At 38.5% G+C, this 20,007-nt stretch overlaps 1 protein-coding gene across 2 annotated transcripts in view; it reads right to left on the reverse strand.

The window, feature by feature from the left end:
* AMMECR1 (AMMECR nuclear protein 1) overlaps positions 1 to 18,666 on the reverse strand; it is a gene marked incomplete at both ends in the record, with an annotated part of 103,215 nt that extends 84,549 nt beyond the window's left edge. Inside the window, one exon of one of the 2 annotated variants that reach the window (XM_080909627.1) lies at positions 18,120 to 18,666. In XM_080909627.1, coding sequence (XP_080765753.1) covers positions 18,120 to 18,628 — 509 coding nt within the window. The remainder of the gene's footprint in view (positions 1 to 18,119) is intronic. The other variant, XM_080909628.1, reaches the window with a different exon arrangement.
* Between the last annotated feature and the right edge of the window lie 1,341 nt (positions 18,667 to 20,007).

The following is a 20,007-nucleotide window of genomic DNA, read 5'->3' on the forward strand; positions in this document are numbered from 1 at the left end:
ACAATTAAGGGAGATTAAAACAAATAGGGATTACTATTCTAATGAAATAATAGATGTTTTATAGAATAAATAGTCTTTCACTGTACTAGAAGCACTTAATCATAATTTTTAGAACCATAAAATATTTTAATTATACTGTGTGCATTTGTGTATGTGTGTGTGCACACATGCTCATGCTTAAGTACCACGGAGAATATGTGAAAGCCTGAGGACGATTTGTGAGAGTAATTTCTCCCCTTCCACCATGTAGGACCCAAGGATCAAACTCAGGTCATCAGACTTTGCAGCAAGTACTTTATAAGTCATCTTCCTCACCCACAAAAGTTATTTTGACAACTGTTGTCAATAGTCACATTGATTTTATAGAAGGGTAAATTTTTTAAGGTCTTTATTCCTGTACCCTACTTGAGCTTGAAAATAATACTTGTAGCAGAGTCTTTTAAAAATTAACTTCAGTTCTTAAAAGTCCACAGAAAAATATGTAAGGTCCCTGGTGATATCACCACCTAGACTGCTATTTTAAGGTATTCTATGAAAGGCTATAAAATTAGCAGAGGAAAAAATATGATTGGCCTTGAAACCTGTTCCTTTTTTAACTTTGGTGACTACAAAGAAATAAATGTAATTTTCACTGAAAGATATAGTAAAATGTATTTGTTATTATCAACATCTGCTAAGGTTTTAAAGATTCATGTATCAATTTTATATAAAAGATGAGAAAAACATAACTGACGATAGCCAATCAGATTAATTACACAATACTGTTCAGTGCCTAACACTGTAACTCAACTGATGAAAAGTTCCAAAAAAAGAGGACTCAATGCATTTCTTTGATGAAATGAAGAACACAGTAATTATAAGCTCTAAGTCTTGACTTTCATAAACAATCAAAAATCTTTAAAAATTCATTTCAATATAGGAAATGTTGTTTTGTCCACTACAACTATTCATCCTGATGTTGCTGTGAAAGTTTGACAACACTAACATTGTCTTAATACTGGATTAGGAGAGGAGATATAAAACATAAAAGTGACTTTCCAATTAGAGAACTTTCAGGGTATGATTAATAACAGCATAAATACAATAATGTCTGTGTGCTGTTGTGAGCGCATCCATTTGTATAGAGAAGGAGAGCTGGAGGAGATGAGAGAGGAAGGCACAGTTGGAGGCAGGAGCTGAAAGAAAGAAATGGTGGAGCAGGGAGAAAGACAGACACATGTGTAACATTTTTCTGTCCCTATTAAAATAGCACCTGGAATTATACTTGGGACTAGGTTGCCAGTATACAGATTTCTGCTGCAGGAATAAAAATGTTGAAAATCAGTGGCAATTTGTAAGTGATTTCAAAGTCCAAGCCATTTTCTGGGAAGCCAATTTAAAAGAACAGTTATTGAATATAAGAAATCACTCATAAAACCAGCAATAGCAGGCCTGGTGTTCACGATGCTGACACATTTGCAATGCTTCATTGTTGAATTCCATTTTGCAAATATGGATTTTTTAAAAATGGATATACAACGGGCCATATGTATTTCCATTACTAAAGGTTGAGAATGTGGAATTAAAATATGCAATTCCAAAAATTTATAAGCAAAAAACTTTTATGGATCACCATTAAGGTCTTTCATTAAATAATTTTTCACTTTACAGGGACATTAATTTTAAAAATGTAAATCTGGTATGTTTTAAGGCTAATATGTGGGAATTAGTTGCTCTGTGAGTCTGTACTATCATCTGACCAGCTCTGGATATAGTTTCTGCATTATTATAAATTATATAATAATTTAAGATGTGATGAAATTTTCTTTCTAAAGATATTCTTCCCAAATTCCAAGTGCTGGAGATTAACAAGGAGTTAGTGTTGATTCTCAGCCAAGAAATTAATTTTGTACAACTTAAAAGACTAATGTATTGAATGCAGTTTTGACTCAGACCTACAAAATAAACAAGTTGGTCATAAGACATTTTTGAGGGAGATCACATTCAAAACTAGTATTTGTGCTTCAAAGATACCTTATAATCCCTTGGATAAGGCTTGCTCAGATCTGTTTTTGAACATTAATATGAGTACAAAGACAACAAGACTTTTTATGTAAATAAGGCTGGGTTTTAGTAAGTAAAGTGCTGGTCCCCAGAACCCATGGTTAAAAAAAAAAAAAAAAAAACAAAAAAACAGTAATGGTGGTACATGCCTGTAATCCCAGTAATGGTGAGATGGAAGGCAGAAACAAGAAGATCCTTGGAAGCTTGCTAGCCAGTGGAGCTTGACATAGCTGGCAAAAGTTCAAGTCAAAGACAAGCCTTTTCTCAAAACAAAAGGTAAAAAACAACAGAGAAACGACACCCAGGGTTGTCTGCTATAATCCACGGGCACAAGTTATACATGTGTATACCCCCTCTATATACACATGCACACACACACACACACACACACACACACACACACACACACACACATAATGAGAGAGAGAGAGACAGACAGACAGAGATATACAAAGACAGAGACACACAGAGAGATGTATCAGTGTATGCCTTTAATCCTAGTACTCAAGGAGGCAAGAGGCAGGTAGATCTCTGAGGCCAATCCCATCTACATATCAAGTTCCAGATGCTAAAGCTACAGAGAAAAGTCCCTGCCTTAAAACTCTGGGATAGAGTGATTACTTCTATATACATTTGTATTATCTTGGCAATCAAATGAACATATCCACCACCATCCATGCTGTACATCAGATCCCTAAAACTTGATTCAGCTTATAACTAAGTTTATATACTTCAATCAAGATTCCTTTTATACCCTTACCACACACCCTGTTATTCTACTCTGGATCTATATATTTTACTAGGAATTTGATTCAACATATAAAAGACATAATTTTTGTGTGTCTAGTTTGATTCATATAACATAATCTTTTCTAGGTTTGTCGATGTTGTTTAAATGGCAGGATTTTCTTCATTTATGGAAATACATCATTTCAAAGTATGCTTGTGACTATGTGTGTATCAATTTCCTTATTCATTTTAGCAATATATACTTTGGTCATTATCTTGACTAGTGTCAATAATTTAAGATAGACATGCAGATATATCTTCAACCTACTGGGTTTTTTCTCTTCAAATATATGCCTAAAAGTGCTTTAACTGGATCATATGGAAGCTCTCTATATTTAAGAATTTCTATATACTACCTTTCATGATTTTAAGAATTGACTGACATTAATTCCAAAAGTATGTAAGAGTTCCTTTGATCTACATCCTTGCCAATCTTATGTTTTCTCTATTTTATAATTGCTATCAGAGTAGGACTGAGGTGATACATATTTTAATAGTTATGATTTACATTTTTGATTGTTAAGATATTGAGCATCTTTCATTTATTTGGTGGCTATATATCTAACTAGGAGATGTGTGCATTCAGGCTGAAAGGAATTCTTTTTTCAAAAAAATGTAGGCTATCCCCAATATGGCAATAACATAAAGACAAAGTGAGCATTTGGTAGAAATCAGCTTTCTATTACAGTACCTTTTTCTTTCTTAAAAAGGAGTAATTCTGGTCCACAGTCACCATAACTCTTTCAAAAGTATTCAATTTAAGTATCATCATGTAGACAAAGGATGAAAAAGGGTAAATGGTCAGATGTGATGAGAGCTGCCATGAGTAGCAGGTTGTCAATATTCTATTAGGTGACAAAATAGATGAGATCATCAACTTAGCCAGATGAAAGGTTTACCTTTGCCTCACAGTTTTAAAGACCTTAGTCAACAGTCCTCTCTGGTTACTTTAGGCCTGGGGCAGCAGTGTACTGGAGTGGGGAAAAGCTGGAGTGAAACTGATGGCAGTCAGGAAGCAGAGAAAAGAAATAAATATGGTCTCAATACCTCTTTTTAAGGGCATATCCTAAATGACCTAATGTCCTCCTCTAAGGATCTATCTCTTAAAGGTCCCACCACATGTCAGTATCACCAAGATTAGGAATAAACTCCCTCTAGGAACAATTCCATGTCCCAACAATAACAGTAGCTATTTGTTAATGGTATTTCCCTTTGTATTCCCATGCCTTATTTTTGTGAATTTATAATCCATACTTACACCTATTTATTTTAACATCAAATTTGTGTTCTAAATTTTAATTCTAGAAAGCTGTATCTTCATTTATTTCTCTAGCATATGCTATCTTCTACTAGGTATCTAGTATCAATATATTCAGGTTAATAACTGTGTCTTGAGGTTTTTACAATCCAGAGGAGATTGTAATCTAGAATCCAAACATAGAGTATATATACTCCATGCTTAGAAAAATTCTTCATCAATTTATGTCTATATTCAGGTATTCTTAGCATCTAAGAGTAGATTTCAGAGGTTTGGCAAACATAATTAAAATTTATGCAATGAAGAACATCTCACTCATTCTTTGCTTTAAATACTGAATAGAAAAGGATTCTGCAAACTTCTCAGAATGTTATTACAACAACTTCAAAACTGATCACATGAAACAGTGTATATACACTTCTTTATATATTCAAATCCACTGTCTGAAACAACTTGACAGTCATAAGTTTATAGTCTGTTCTACTCATTATTCCACTATGTTCTGGAAATGGAAGAAACCGTTAACTAGGAAATAACTTTCTGTGTGATACAAGGGGGCAGCACTGCTAAAATTAAAACTGTAGAGACTGTAAAATGCTGGTGCTCTCGGGTCTTTAGACATTCAAGAAATTGGACACTCATTCTTAAAATTGGTGAAACAACAAAAAGGAATTATGCAGTAGAAGAATAAAAGCTTCTCCCTAAGTTTACTAAATTTAAGGTGAGACAGACTGGGAGAGGAGAGTATTAAAATTAACAGCAATTCTGATATATGAAGCAGTAAGGCCATCCTGGGTTGTTGAAACCTTATTTAAGCTAGCAAATGGTCACAACTCCTCATGGATACGAAAAGAAGCTTGAAGATTAAACAACTCTTCTGTAAGAACTGACATGCAATACTGAACTGCAATAAACATGAGTCAAGGTTTTGAGAGCTACCTAGTCAAGACTGGAATGAAGACCCATGGGACCCAAGCCCAGCTTTTCACTTTAATATGAAATTTACTTGTTTTACTGCCATAGTCAAAATGACTCTTTCTTCACTATTATGTCCACAGATAAATAAAAATGCACATTCCTTGAGACCTGGAAAAAATAAAGTTAGCTTGTATATATGAACAATATTAGTCTATACAAATAATATTACCTCCCACTCTCCTGGGCTGAGGATGTACTTCAGTTTACAGAGTGTTTGCCTAGAATGCACCAAGCCCTAGATTTGATCTCCAGTGCCACATGAAATGGGCCATGATGGCATATGCCTGAGGCCAACAATTGGGAGGTAGAGGCAGAAAAATCAGCAATTCAAGGTTATCCCCTACTCTAGCTGGAAGACAGCCAAGAACATGAATGAGTCTATCTCAAAAAACCTCAAAGGAAAGAAAGCTCGCATTTAACAGTGGTCAATTTGTGTCCTAAATTTCTGTTTTAATATAACTAAAAATAAACTATCAGATGGAAAGGTTTGCTTTCTTTTCTAAGAGTAAGCAGTATTCAATATGAAATAAAGTGCTGTTCTACAGTACTTTAGAAAATAATTCTAAAATTCTGTTCCAAAATAGTAGTATAGAAGAGCCTTAATAAAGTTTGCTTATATGGTTTTTCTCAAAACTGAAACATCTTAAACAGGGTATGTTAAGAACTACAATGAGAACATTCATTAGACTAATAGATGTGTAAACTAATTTAAAAAATACTTTTCAATAAGTATACAATCCTCCTATAATTTATATAATTCTCAGTACCTCTGTTGTTTAAATAAAATTTAAATATCTAAGCAAAATTTTATTAATTGTGTGAGAAAAAATGGTTGAACTATTTAGTTCTACAATGACTGGGGTAGATCTTTAAAGTTACATAATCTTTACAGAAAGTCAGTATTTCAACATTACATTAAAGATATGGGTGTCTAAAAGAAAAGGATATGAGACACAGAAAGCACTCAGAGTATGAGGTGACCATGTTCTAAGTGACTTATGCTGACTATGTGTTGATGAATGAAAGCACTTTGTCACTTTGTCTACACAGCGGACTCCTGCTTGTGTTGTTTCTGTCTCTTGTCCAGGCTTCATGACATTCATGGCATTAAAAGAGCTGCTGAAGCATAATTAACTGAACAAAAGGGAAGCTTTAGCAAGAAAGAGGGAATTCACAGGACCATTACTAGCTTTAAGTTGTCAACTGGTAGACCATCATTTCCCAGTGCCTGAATTTCAATTATCATCTAACAGGTCCCCTTTCTTGCTAGGTTATCAATAACTTCAATCTACCTTTGATTAGTACCCAATGACCACTGGATAATGCTCATTCTGACCTGTTTCTTTGTTTCCCTACCTAGACTGTTTTCCTGTCTATGAAATTCTACCCAGATTGGATTCCACTTTGTCTGCAAAGCCCTTCTATATAGTCCCAACCCACATCAATGAAACTGACTGTCTCTTACCATCTATTCAGACACTGAGGGATATGCAACTTCATTATACATTTTATGAACCTCAACTCATCAATATGACTATGAGTTTTTTAAGGACAAGAATCCTTTTTATAGACCTCTCACATCCACTCGAGAAACCACACTAGCACAGTTTTCTGCCCACAACAACCATACTGTTTGAGTCAAATGTAGTATTACAACTAAGTGTAACATAAAGAATATACTACCCTAAAATAACACCAGCCAATACATCTTAAGGTTTAAAGAATATTCATTTTTAAAGGTCTATTTAAAAAATGATATTCATTATGAAATTTTTATTTTCTAATTTAGAACTGAAAAGCTATCATAAAATGAAAGGGAAAATGGTACCAAATTCAAACTGATACTTTATAATTCAATGGTAAATTTCTGCATATCTCCACTAACGGTAAAGAACCTCCCATTGACTGGGTAGAAACAACAAGGGCAAAAGATCAGACTTTCCAAGATCCATGGCTCGGTCAACTCTATTATTTCACAGGTGCTACTCCCAACTGTAAAAGACATTTTATCATTACAAACAAGTGTTTACAGTATAAAAAGCAATCTCATGAAGTGCCTTAACTTAAAGTGGCTTACGATACACATATGGACATACAGGCCTTACTTATAATTCCCATTATGCAATTTATCTTCCAATTTTCCATCTCTCTAGAAAGCACATTTCCCCAGACAGATTTCTCAGAAACTGTCAAAAATAATTTTTTCCTTTAATGCCTTAGTCCTTGTACCTTTGAAAGTGGGTGAACAAAGGCAAAGCTTCTACCTGCCAAAGACATTTCTGTGAATTATTATTAACGGATTCATCATAATACCATAAAGGACAGAGGGGAAAAATAATCAAGAAGAAATCTAGAAAAGTAACTTCTTCTCAAATATAAGCACTTAGAATCAAACATGGCAATAAATGATAACTATGGAACCAATTTGGAAAATATCAAATTAGGATTATTCGTAACCTGGTTTAGAAATAATTATCAGCAATTTTAGCAAAATATATTAAGCCCTAAATTGTTCTATATTGTAAACAGCTCTGTGCCCTCTGCTATATGTTAGTAAGTTTAAATTTTAAAGTATTCCCAAATTCCCATGAAAAGACGAGTTGCTTTAGGTAGAGTCACTATCATGTATCATTAGAAAATAAGTACTTTTTAATATCTGTTAAGAGGAAAGATCAATCTTGTTATAATTTTACTACAATAAAAAAATTGAAGTAGCCAGGCATGGCAGTGCATGTCGAGCATTTTATCTTGAGAGCCTGAGGTAGGAGGATTACCATCACTTTGAAGCCTAGCCTGGCCTACAGAGTGATCTCCAGGTCAGCTTGGGCTAGAATAAGACTCTGAATCCAAAAGAAAACAAAAATTAGGTTGGATGGACAGCTCAACAAGTAAAGTACTTGTTGGCACAGTATAGGGATGGAGTTTGGACAGCCTCCCCCAAAACCATGTGGATGTCTGTGGTGGCCCACCTGTAATTTCCAGCAATTTGGAAAGCAGAGGTAGAAGATCTTTGGAGCAAGCTGGCCAGCTAAACTAGCCATAATTAGGGAACTTCAGGTTCAACAGAGCTTTTGCCTCAGTGAATAAGGTGGCGAACAACCAAGAAAAGTCTCCTAATAGCACTGGGACACTTACACATGTCCACATACATACATACATATTCACACACACACACACACACACACACACACACACACACACACACACACACACACACACACGGGGGGGAGCAGGGCACATACACACAAGTTTAAAATGAATAATTTTTAAAAACCAGTCTCATGAAATAAACTAAAATCATGTTTATGACTGAAACTGAGAACATGTGCAAATTAGGTTGTTAAGAGTCATGAGAGGCAAAAATGTATAAGATAGAAGGATGAGTCTTCATATAGCTATATTATGTGCAACTGTACAATAAGAAATTATACTGCAGGGGTAAGGATGCTCTGTATGCAATTCCAAGTACTATGAAAAGGAGGGAAGAATAAAAATCATACTTATGTCTGTCCTTTAATATTACATGTTCTATATCTGTTATAACTAAAAAGTGGAAGAAAATTAAATAAAAGAAACATAACACAGAAAAGAAACATTACACACATTTAGATATGGCTATCTATCTGTCTATCTATCTATCTATCTGTATGTATATATGTATAAAAATAAGACATAGCTGAATATCCAAGAAACTATAACTATATTCACAGCAGTATAAGTAAGAGTAATGGTCAGAGGCATTTATAACTAGAGTAAAGTTATATCTGTCTTACAGCTTTCAAATATTTGCAAAGGCCTCATATTGATGAAACCATGTGTTAATGGTTTTCACTCTGGTGTACTGAAATTACTCAGAGGACCTATAGTTTGCACTCTTATATCTGTTTCTAATTAAAATAATTATTTTTTAACAGGAGTGCCATGGCCACTGGTTCTGAAGGAGAAATATCTCAGTGCATATACACTAAACCATGCTTCCTGGAGCTCTCTGGACCATGTGCTCAGACTCAGAGCTGAGTCACTCCCAAGTCATTTTCACCCTCCTTGATTCCCATGAGCCCTCTATTCCTGCCTCCAGCTCTATGTGACTCTTTCTACAGATAAGAAAGCAAGCAAGCTGGAGGAGTTTGTGGAGTAAAACACCACAAACCACATATTGCCTTGTTAATGTCAAAAGGAGAGGGATCTCACTCCCATTTGTTGAGAGGATTTTTTTAACTAAGAACTACAGGACTGCAGAAGTAGATGGTCTCTTGAACTGAACAAAGAGGTTAACTACTGACTGGTCCAGCACCTACTGCTAAGTTCAACAAACTGTTATTTTATTTTATTTTTTGTAATGTGGAAATTCATGAAATGTGTTCAAAGCACCACTGTAACAAAGAAAAAGGTCAAATGACGTCACAAGATTCGTCCTTAGTTAACAAATCTATACCACTCTCTACTTACCAACATGAAAAGGATGCAAGAACACTCATCATACATACTTACCTCCTAACTGGTCAAATTCAGTACACGTGGTATTGTCTCACTATGTAGAGATATGTACTGAGGTCCAGCTTTTACCAGCTATGAAACTTAATTTGTACTCAAACCATCTATAATTAAGTATGTAATTATTAGGCTACTATAAACAAAAATGATGTTACAGAGAAGAAGCACACTAATGTGACAATCACATGAACATATGAGGTAGACACAGTCCTGTGGAAACAACCTTAAGCCAATACTAGCAAAGTATTTTTCTCAGATTCCATTCTATAAGAATGGCACAAAGATTCACTAAAACCTGAAGGAAAACATAGAATCTGTTGTTACCTAACTTTGCAATATCCAAACCCCAATGGAGGACAAATGTGGTTCTCGAATTGTACAACATATGCCTACAGACCTCATTAGAATATATGGAATGGGGCTGGAGAGATGGCTCAATGGTTCAGAGCACTGACTGCTCTTCCAGAGGTCCTGAGTTCAATTCCCAGCAACCACATGGTGGCTCACAACCATCTGTAGTGAGATCTGACGCCCCCTTCTGGTGTGCCTGAAGAGAGCAAAGTGTACTCATATAAAATAAAATAAATGTTTTTAAAAATGTATGGGATGGCAAGGCAAACTAGAGAGGCTGAAGTCAGTCCTGCTAGTTTCCATTACTAGGGAGCTTGTCAGCATCTTCTGGCAGGATATTGCCTAACACAGTCAACTTTGCTTTCCCAACATTGCATGTGCCTTTGGGTCACAGTGTAGATTATCTGTAAAATTAAATGGACAGAGTAAAGGCAAAAACCACCAAGACTATCAGACCTTATTCTTTAATTACTAGGCCTGTACACGAGCAAGACATTTACAATGCCCCATAGAAAAAAATTATAAAACAATATGGCTAACCTTGTCAACTGATAACATTCTTCCTCCACTGTTGAGCAAAGCTGCATAATATTTCCTTGGTTCAATCTATCTTATCTCATAAGTTTAAGGGCACACAACCTAGCATCTAGTACCAACACTCCTAGTCCTTCCATTTTTTCCCTTCAATTGAGGTTTTGAAACTATTAACTTCCTTTGGTAATCTTCCATGAGACAAGTTTGCTGAAGGCCATATTATGATACATAACTAAGGAAATTTAAGAATCACTGACTGCCTTACAAACTGGCAAGCTTAAAGAGTGAATGTAAAAACAAACATTAGGGAAATGCAATTTTCCATCAGTTATTTTTCACTAGTGGTATAAAGCTGAAAACTCTCACTGATTTCTGCCCTTCTAAGAAGTCCACAGTAACTTTGTGGCTGGAGAAGTAGAAGTGATCACAAAAAACTAACCAAAACATCACATCTCTGTGACCTCCCTGTGGTTCTGATAATTCAGAAAGAAATGGCTCAGGTAAAGGTCTTTGCCATGAAAGCCCAGTGACCGGAGTTCAATCCCCAGAGCCCTTGTGAAGTTAGAAGGAGAGGAGAAGCAACTCCACAAAAAAAATGACATTTGGTTACTGAAAACTTCCTGTTTTCTCTGGTGTATCCTGCCATGGGCTTCAGTATTTTAAGCTCTGAAACATGTTCAAATCCCCTCTTCCTTTAATTCCCGTCCCCCAGCAACTGGAATTTTGAGGAGTAAATGTTTGTTCCTTAGTTTTGTTTACTCATATGCAGTCACCTCGCTTAAGATCCCCTTCTAAAAACTATGTGATCTTTACACTTGATCAAAATTCTATAAACCAATGTCTGCTTTCTCCTAAGAAAGAGGCATTCGTGAGCAAATTACATAGCCATTCCAATACAATGGCTTAACAATCTTTTCAGTGCACCAGAATAGCTAGGCAATGTTGGAAGCCAAAAAGCAGGTGAGCTGCATGCAATCTTCCCACTCCCACACAAAACCTGGCCCTAGAGGAGGAATGCCTGAAAACACTGATACCTTCTTCCAGTTCTTCATTTTGCAATATTCCCACACTCATCATCTCCACTTGGTGTCAACTTTCCCACTTCCCAACACCACTCTATGTACCACGTCACCTTAACTGTAGCTGCTCTCTCTTATCTGAAGACTCATCTTCCAATTCTTCTTATACTGCAGAAGCCTCCCTTATGTCCCTGATCTCTAATTCAAGAAATGATCATCTAATTCAAAACCTCTCATCTAGACTCCCCTGGGAACTTCCAGCACAAAGTAGAATTTCTTTGAAGTTTTTTATGAATTAAAGAGACCACAGCAAAGCAGAATGGTGTGAAGAATGCTGAGAGTGCAAGCTGGTGACTGAAGGCAGCTGCTGGGAATCCCCTTGCACTGTGGAAAGGGTGTGGCAGTAACAGTAACCGGTTTGAAAACACGCTAGAGTTCAATCTCTGGTGGCCATGAAAGCTCTACACCAGCAATCCCTGTGCTTTTTCGATTTAAAAACCTGACTTAACTCATCCCTTCTTACATGTCTTTTCCTGGTCCCTCTTTTATGCCATGCCTTTTTAATTTTACCTGGATCTTATTTACTGAACAGGCAAGCATTGTGCTGAAATAATTTTAAGCACCTTTCTTATTTTTATCTCATTTTTCTCTATATGCTTAAACACACACACATATACACACACCACTGGGGGGGAATTCTGGTGACACTTAATTTCCAGTAAGTTATTCAACACTAACGTATTTTTAATGTTGAACAAGTTTTAAAGTGTGATATATTGAAAATGTAGAGAATACACCCACACTTGATACATAAAATGCCACTTATAGTTGGACCAAACATAATTTTCCTCCAACCAACAATATATACTATTACACCATACATTTTGCTTTGGATTTTTTTCTTTATACTACATAAGATTGTGATACATTTTTGCTCTTAGCAACAATAACTACAGAAGCTCAGCTCTAAATAAGTTTACTGTTGGGAATCTAGTCTTCCCACCTACACAACCACTGCCTTCCCACAGTCTCCAGTGTCTTGTGAGCAACCACCCAATTTACTGAATGTGGAAGGACAGCTTACACATTGAAGGTCCATTCTTGGCAGTCACTGCTTTTTACTGCTAGTCCTCACTTACTTAGCTTAATTGATTCAGAACAGTATAAAAAGAGACATTATTACACAAGTTTGAAAAAGAGACTACTTACAAAATGTAAATGTAAAAGCTCTGGGCATTGTGCTGCTCTAAAACAGGCAAGCATGTGTGACATGGAAAGCACAGAATAATGCCTATTGAAATCCAGGAAACCTGGGAACTCTGACTAATCTCATTACACAAGTTTAGTGTTCCATACATATACACTCTCAAAGAGCCAATTTATCCATAGACAGGGGAAACACAACTGACTTAAAATTACAATCCATTGTAGCCAAAAGGTTTGGTGTCTGCTTCAGTTTCAGAAAGTGTAGTTTTTAAAAGAGAAAAACATACTTAGAAAATCATCTCATACATGTGTTAACAAAGTAACTTTTACATTTTTGTTTATGATCTTTCTTCCCACAGAACTGAAAGAACACAGTAGAGGCTCCTCATAGCCTGCTACATTAACTGGAGTATGAACTCAAGTACAATTTATAAGCAAGAAAAAATTATGAGTTAGATTATAACTCCTTTCAGCCATATAGGGAAGAATTGAAAACGAACAGCTTGACTTTTTACACTAAATATACTTAACTGTATGTACACCAGTATGTATAGATTAAAAATCATTTTGTAATTTATGTTTCTAAATTTCAGTGTCAGTCAGTTACGGTTTTGTGGCACAAGTAATAACTGAGAACATGCGTGTCTTCTCCATCAGTAAGAAGAGACATTAAGATCTCGAATATAAATCAACATGGTGCAAAGAACCATATTATACCTTCAAAAGTCTCAGAGTGTCAGAAACATGTTTTTCTTTTATAAGAAAAACTATATGATATGGTCAGAGAACAGAAGTTAGTACCATTATACTAGGATGGATAAGAAAATGTGTCATGATACAGTTGTATTATCTGCAGCAGAGACATACTTTCTATTTATTTTTCGTCACCCTTCATCCAAAAAAAGACAATAGAAATGTAATAGTGTATATTTACAGCACTAATTACTATCGTTTTAACCTGAATTGCATTATCAAATCATCTTAATAGCTCAATAACCAGGACTGCTATACTCCAGTGGAGCAAAATGTCTACATCTGTAAAACAACCCAAGCGTGTTGAAAACAGTTATTCTTGTGCTAAGACAAGAGTTAATGCTCAATCCTCTGACTTGAGCTTTGCAAGATCTGTATGTCCAAGAGTAGGTTTAAAAAAAAAACTTGCAACAGAAATTTAGACTTCCTGATATTTAAAAGCAAAATATCCATGTGCAACTCTACAAAAATCTAGTGTTACATTAATTTCCAAGATGCTATACTAATTTAAAAGGTTCATGAGATATAACACATACCACAGCATTAAAAATCTAAGACTATATAATCGCAGTGCTTTAACTGGGAGCCTTTTCATATTTCTTTACTAATGAGGGAAATTCTTTAAATAAGTTCCAGCAAACAGAAGTATAAATAAGGGCTTTGAAAAATCTCATCACATCCTGTTATTTAAGGAGCCAACTGTAAAAAGTACTTTTTTTGGAAATAAGAGGGGTCTTTACTTAACAGTAGCTCACCTTAAGTTATTCTACTTATGCTGGTTTTAACTCCTGAAAGATGCCCTTCACATGATCATTTTCCTTGAAAACCCTAAATTTATATAACAAGTTTCCTAGAGTAACCCCAGCCCCATACCATCCCCAGAATCTGATTCCTGCTCTTGGCAGCACTCAATTCCCCTGGTGATATTTGAGAATGATAAAGAACAGGAAAACAGAAAGAGGTCCACACCAGTCCAAACTGCTACTGACAGTCATTCAAGCACCCATTCAGGCCCTCAGTTCCCCCTAACCCACCATTACTCAGTGTGTGACCCTGGGAACTGTAGAATCTGTCATCACCAGGGAGCTTGTTAGAAATGCAAATGTACAGCTCCACCCCAGAGCAACTGGATCAAACTCTGGGAAAGTGCCCACCAACTTGCAATTTTAACAAGCCCAACAGAAACTTCGATGTATGCTACAGTCAGAGAACAAGTCCACTATAAACTTTAATGTGTATGAGTATCACCTAGGGAGCTTATTAAAATGTAGATTCTAACTCAGGGAGTTGAGGTGGGGCTTGGGAGCCTACATTTCTAATATGTTCCCAAGTGATATTTTTTATGGACCACATTGCAAGCCTTTCCCAAACTGATGGTCTACCCAACATACCCAAAATGCTCATAAAATATGGAGTCTGTGGCACTACCCCAATCAAATTAATCCAAATCTCAAAATAAAAACCTAAAAAAAATAGCCAGCAGTTCTCCACTCCAACTATACAATAAAATTACCTGGGGAGTTTTAAAGAATTCTGATTCCCAAGTACTATCAATGATGGACTGAATCAGAAACTTTGGAAAGAGTACAGGTTTCCACATTTTGAATAACTTCCCAGTAATTCCAATGTACAGCCATGGTTGAGAAGTAATGTTCTGGAATCTAACTAGCTCCACACCTGCCACAGGGGAACCTTTATAGTCAAGAGGTTCTTCTAAAGTGGCTACTGTAACTTTTCTTACATAGAAGTGGTCTGTCTGCTTAATAAGAGAATGTATCTAAAATTATGGTTTCCTTGCATCTTGAACCTTATTTCTGGAGGGAAAAAAACCCAACAACTGTACTCTCTACAATGGCTGGGTACCCAATAGACAGGAAACCATGGAGTATTTGTGTCTACGTCACCTTTCACAGATGACCTCTTCCCCAACCCCGAAACACATAAATAATTAAATTTTCTAATGACCTTTCAGAGTGGCAGAGTGATGGATGTATCTGTGACTTCTAAATCTATAAAGTCAGATCCCACCAGTTACAAGCATTCTGAAAGGTCCTTAGGAGGAGATGACAACACTACACTACACTATGCTTTTACATATAACACTTTGATGTTGTCCAAAGCGTATCGTCTGTTAGACAGGGGAAGAAAGTCTTTAAACATACTGCCCATGACATTATACCCTTAAGTGAGTGGAGGAAAAATAATTTAAAGCCTATACAATGCCAAAATAATAAGCACACAACAACAAATTCATAAAATGGAGAAATGTGTGGTGGTTTCCAAGGCACAGTGAAATATTCCCTTATTTTATTCCCACAATCAAGAAGATGTTCTCAAATTTTGACATCGTACACTTTAAACATCAGTTTAAATGGGAAGGAGAGGTAGTCCTTCATCCTCTGGTTGCTGAGGTTCAGTGCCTTCTATAAACTAGCTGGTCTATAGAAATGTGACACACTGAACACATACTAACCCTTCATAACTACATTTCTCCCACCACTTCCTAATGTATTAACAGTGGTCAGATGGGTGTTTTATTTATCTGCTTAAGGCGGTGAGAGGCAGAAATTCAGCAACTGGTATTTAAGGGAAACAACCTAAGTATGTGAGGAGAGTGGCCACTGCTAAAAAACTTTTTAAAGCATTTCCCATATGAACTGGTCAAGTTCATTTTCCTCTTAACTGTTGTGATAGTTGCTCAGTTAACCTAAACTCACTTTAGAAAGTGAGAAAATAGCACCTCCAGAAAGTGTGTTCTCATATGCTTTGGAGCAATGGGGCGTGAATGCTAAAACAGCCTCTGCCAAATTCATGTAACAGTTCAAGAACTGAACAGGAGTCAATTTGTACAACCCCATGACTTTCCAGAGTCAGCCCAAGAATCATCACAGGTCTTGCTTTTACTACATCACAGCCACCCAAGAGAAGGCAAAAAGAAAAAAAAAAAAGTCACTATTAAGTGACTTGGCCTAGGGCCTAGAGAGTATCTCACAGATTTCCTTTTAATATGGCATTCTCTTTAAAATGAAATTTACCTCCTAATGAAAAATAAATAGGCCAAAGAAAGGTGGAGATTTAGGATTTAAGCTCCCAGAGTTAACATTAAGAACTTTCCAAAAGCATTTAATTTACTAGACAGTGTCCACCTGGACACCTTTTCATACATTTCTCATGAGCTAATGCCCAAAGATGAACCAAACCTAAGGAAATGTCCTATAAAATTAAATTCAGTAGAGTCCTAGAAAATTAAAGACATTTAAAGAATGAAAGCAAAGAAAACAAACAATACAAACACACAATTTCCAGGACACTTTATTGTAATTTCCACTTTACATATTAATTGAATATTGTAGTAGCGTCAGACTGTTCATAATTATCCAGCAGCAGTAGTAGTTCGTGCCTCTAATCTCACAAAATGAGAAGCAGCAAGTTAAAAAGAACATCAGTTCATGTCTTTATGCTGTGGGAAGCAAGAAGCTCTTGGGCAAAAGGGATGGGGTTGATGATTTTCAGTATGAGTGTACTTAATTTTTTTTTCTGTCTTTTTCTTGTGGATGCCAGTAGTCATAATAAAAACAATCGTCCCTTCTCCCATTCTGCCTTCCTTTGGACTTTACATTCTGTCTAGCATTTAACCCAGAAGTCAGTTTACACTCAGTTTACATATTTTCAAAGAAAAACCATATGCCCCATCTCCCACACATCCAAGTAACCTGGCTTTTAGCTTGTAACAATGCTATTTTTAAACAATTTCAACCATATACTCGAAGGGTAAAATAACGTAAAGTTACAAAAGCCAAAGGAAATCGTAAAAGTGCCTACACATGTACTGGGTTGTTTAACTATTCCTCAAATCATTGAGTTTAACATAGGTTGATTAAATGTGAAATCTACACAAAAGTGGACGCACGCTTAGTACACATTGACAGTGCCTCTTTGGGAACAACATTCTTTGAATGTGCTATACCAAGACACTGGAATGAAGAAGAGGAAAAAATAAAGGTCTCACTCTCAACTGTGAGGTGGTGCCCTAGCTTCACTGGAAATACATTTTAATGGGTATGTTCAGATAAAAATAGGTAGTAAGGCAAAAGGTGTTTTAAGAAACCTCTCCCCACTCTGAGGAACAGGGAAACCCGGAGGAAAAGATGGGCAACCTCCCTGGAGATCGAGAGCTAAGTTCCATCACTAGCAGAATTGAAGTTAGATCACTGCTATTTTTCACCCAGCAATGGGATAGTAGCTCTCCATGTGCAAGGTACGCGGGGCGGGAACACTGGCGGGGCTTTCACGTGGGGTAATGGCGAGTAAAGTGAGGAGAGGTCGGTACCGACAGTGATCCACATCTCCACAAACGCTGGTGGGGTGGAGGGTGAGGGGGAGAAAGGATCGAAGGAAAGGGTCAAAACTCCTGGAAGTTAGCGCAAAGAGGAAGCGGGAGCAGTCTGGAAGCCGGGGGGGGGGGGGGGGAACGTGTCTGGCAAGCAGCCCCCTGCTTCGAGTATGGGGTGCTCCCCTTGTGGAGCATAGGAGCACCCGAGTGTCCCCGCGGGTCGGGCAGCTCTGGGGACCCTAGCGGCAAGAGGGACTGAGGGGCACCCGCGAACAGGAGGCGGAGGACTTAAGACTTTGCCTCAACTCTGAGCCCCATCCCGAGCCCGGGGAAAGAGGGCGACGGGGAGCGCGGTACTCACTAGGGCTCGTTGGTGAAGCGGGGGGTCCGGGGCTGCTGGTATCCGTACAGGTGACAGTAGAGCACATCGAAGCAAAAGCAGCACATCTCCGCTGACACCACCATCTTCCGGGAGCCCGGGGATGAAGACGAGGAGGACGGCGAGGAGGCGGTGGCGGCGGCCGGAGTAGAAAGTAGGGTTCCCACTCCGCAGCTCAGAGGTGGAGACAGCGAGATGCCGCCGCCGCCGCCGCTGCCGCTGCCGCCGCTGCCGCCGCTGCCGCCGCCGCCGCCGCAGCCCTGAGGGGGAGAGAGGGTACAGCCGCCGCCGCCGCCGCCGCCGCCGCCGCCGCTCAGCCCGCCCAGTCCGTTGAGCCGAGTCCCGGCGCCTCCTAGTCCCAGCTCCCCGGCTCGGCACTGGCTCTCCCCGCTGCAGTGGGAGGAGGAGGAGGCGCCACCACCGCCACCCGAGCCGGAGGGGGGCGAACTGGACAGTTTCTGCTTCTTCACCCCACAGCAACCCGCCGCCATCTTGGAACAGTCTCCCCCACGCAGCGCTTCCGACCCATAAGTGAGGCGAGCTGGCGGCGGGGGCGAGCACGCTGCGGCCCCGGCCGCCGGGGGCGCGCTGGGGGCTCGCGGTCTGCGCGCGCACGCGGCTCGGCGGCCCGGGCTGCCCAGGCCCCGCCGCTGCTCGGGTGTGCTCGCGCCCCCGCCTGCCGCGCGCGCCAGGAGCTTTCGTGGCTTGGCGCCTACGGTGGGTCCCGCCCGACTCGCGTCTCCTGGGAGCCGGGCTCCTGGCCGAGGATGGAAGGCGGAAAAGCGAAGGGAAAGGGAAAAAAGAGAGAGAGAGAGAGAACAAGACTTGGAGGAGTGGGAGGAAGGAGAGGAGGTGGGCGAGCTCTAAGAGGAATCAGGGGGACAGAAACTAGTGAAAGGGGGAAAGGAAAAAAGTCTAAAATAAGCATCCAAGTTCCAAAGCGCACCTTGGTGATACCCCATTGCATGGAGTAGTAGTGACACTCATGACACTGACACTTGAGCCCAGTTAGGTGGAACCTGAGCCACCCGGCCTCAAATACACTGGTTCTGAACTGTTAAGAGTGTGAGCAAGTACGTGCTCCTTGGGGCTCCACACCTGAGACAGCCACTGTAAAAGCCATCTGAGAAATGGCCACAAGACAGTGTCTTTAGTGCTAGCCAAACCAGACACCACAGTTGTACTGAGATTTTGTTAGAAATGCAAAACTTTAATCTTTCCTAATTGACAAATATTAAAGTCCAATTCAATGTATATATCTTGTACTTGTTCCCTTTATCTTCTCCGTATGGTCCAGGGAGAACATTTAAACGCAAAAATAAATATATAAGTAAGTGCCTCACAACAACCCCCCCCGCCCCCCAGAATCAAATGTGTCCATTGTGTTTTCAGACTTGCAACCATGAGCTTTTCGATCTTAGGACTCAAAAAAAGGGAGAGAGAGAGAGAGAGAGAGAGAGAGAGAGAGAGAGAGAGAGAGAGAGAGAGAGAGAGAGAGAGAGAGAGAGAGAGAGAGAGAGAAATTCAAAATATATCTGTAATGTCCATACCTTGGAGATCAATATATAGGTCAGGTGGTGTTACTTCGGTTACAAGTTAGAAGCTTTTGTTTGGATGTAAAATGAGACAGTTCTTAACTCTCATTTTTTAAAAATTGTCTCAAAATTGCTTGAATGAATGATGAGGTGTATGATTGAGTCAGTCCCATTCTGGGCCCTTAAGAAGGGGCTGGAATATGACAATAACCGGATGTAAATATTTATTTAAAAATAAACCAGATAGAAAATAAGTGATCTCCATTGTGTCTACACTGTGTCAAAATATCCCCCATGAAGACAGGAGTCTGTCTGTTTGTCTGCAAACAGTAGAA

This window comes from Micromys minutus, assembly GCF_963924665.1.
Source record: "Micromys minutus genome assembly, chromosome: X".
Lineage (NCBI taxonomy): Eukaryota > Metazoa > Chordata > Mammalia > Rodentia > Muridae > Micromys > Micromys minutus.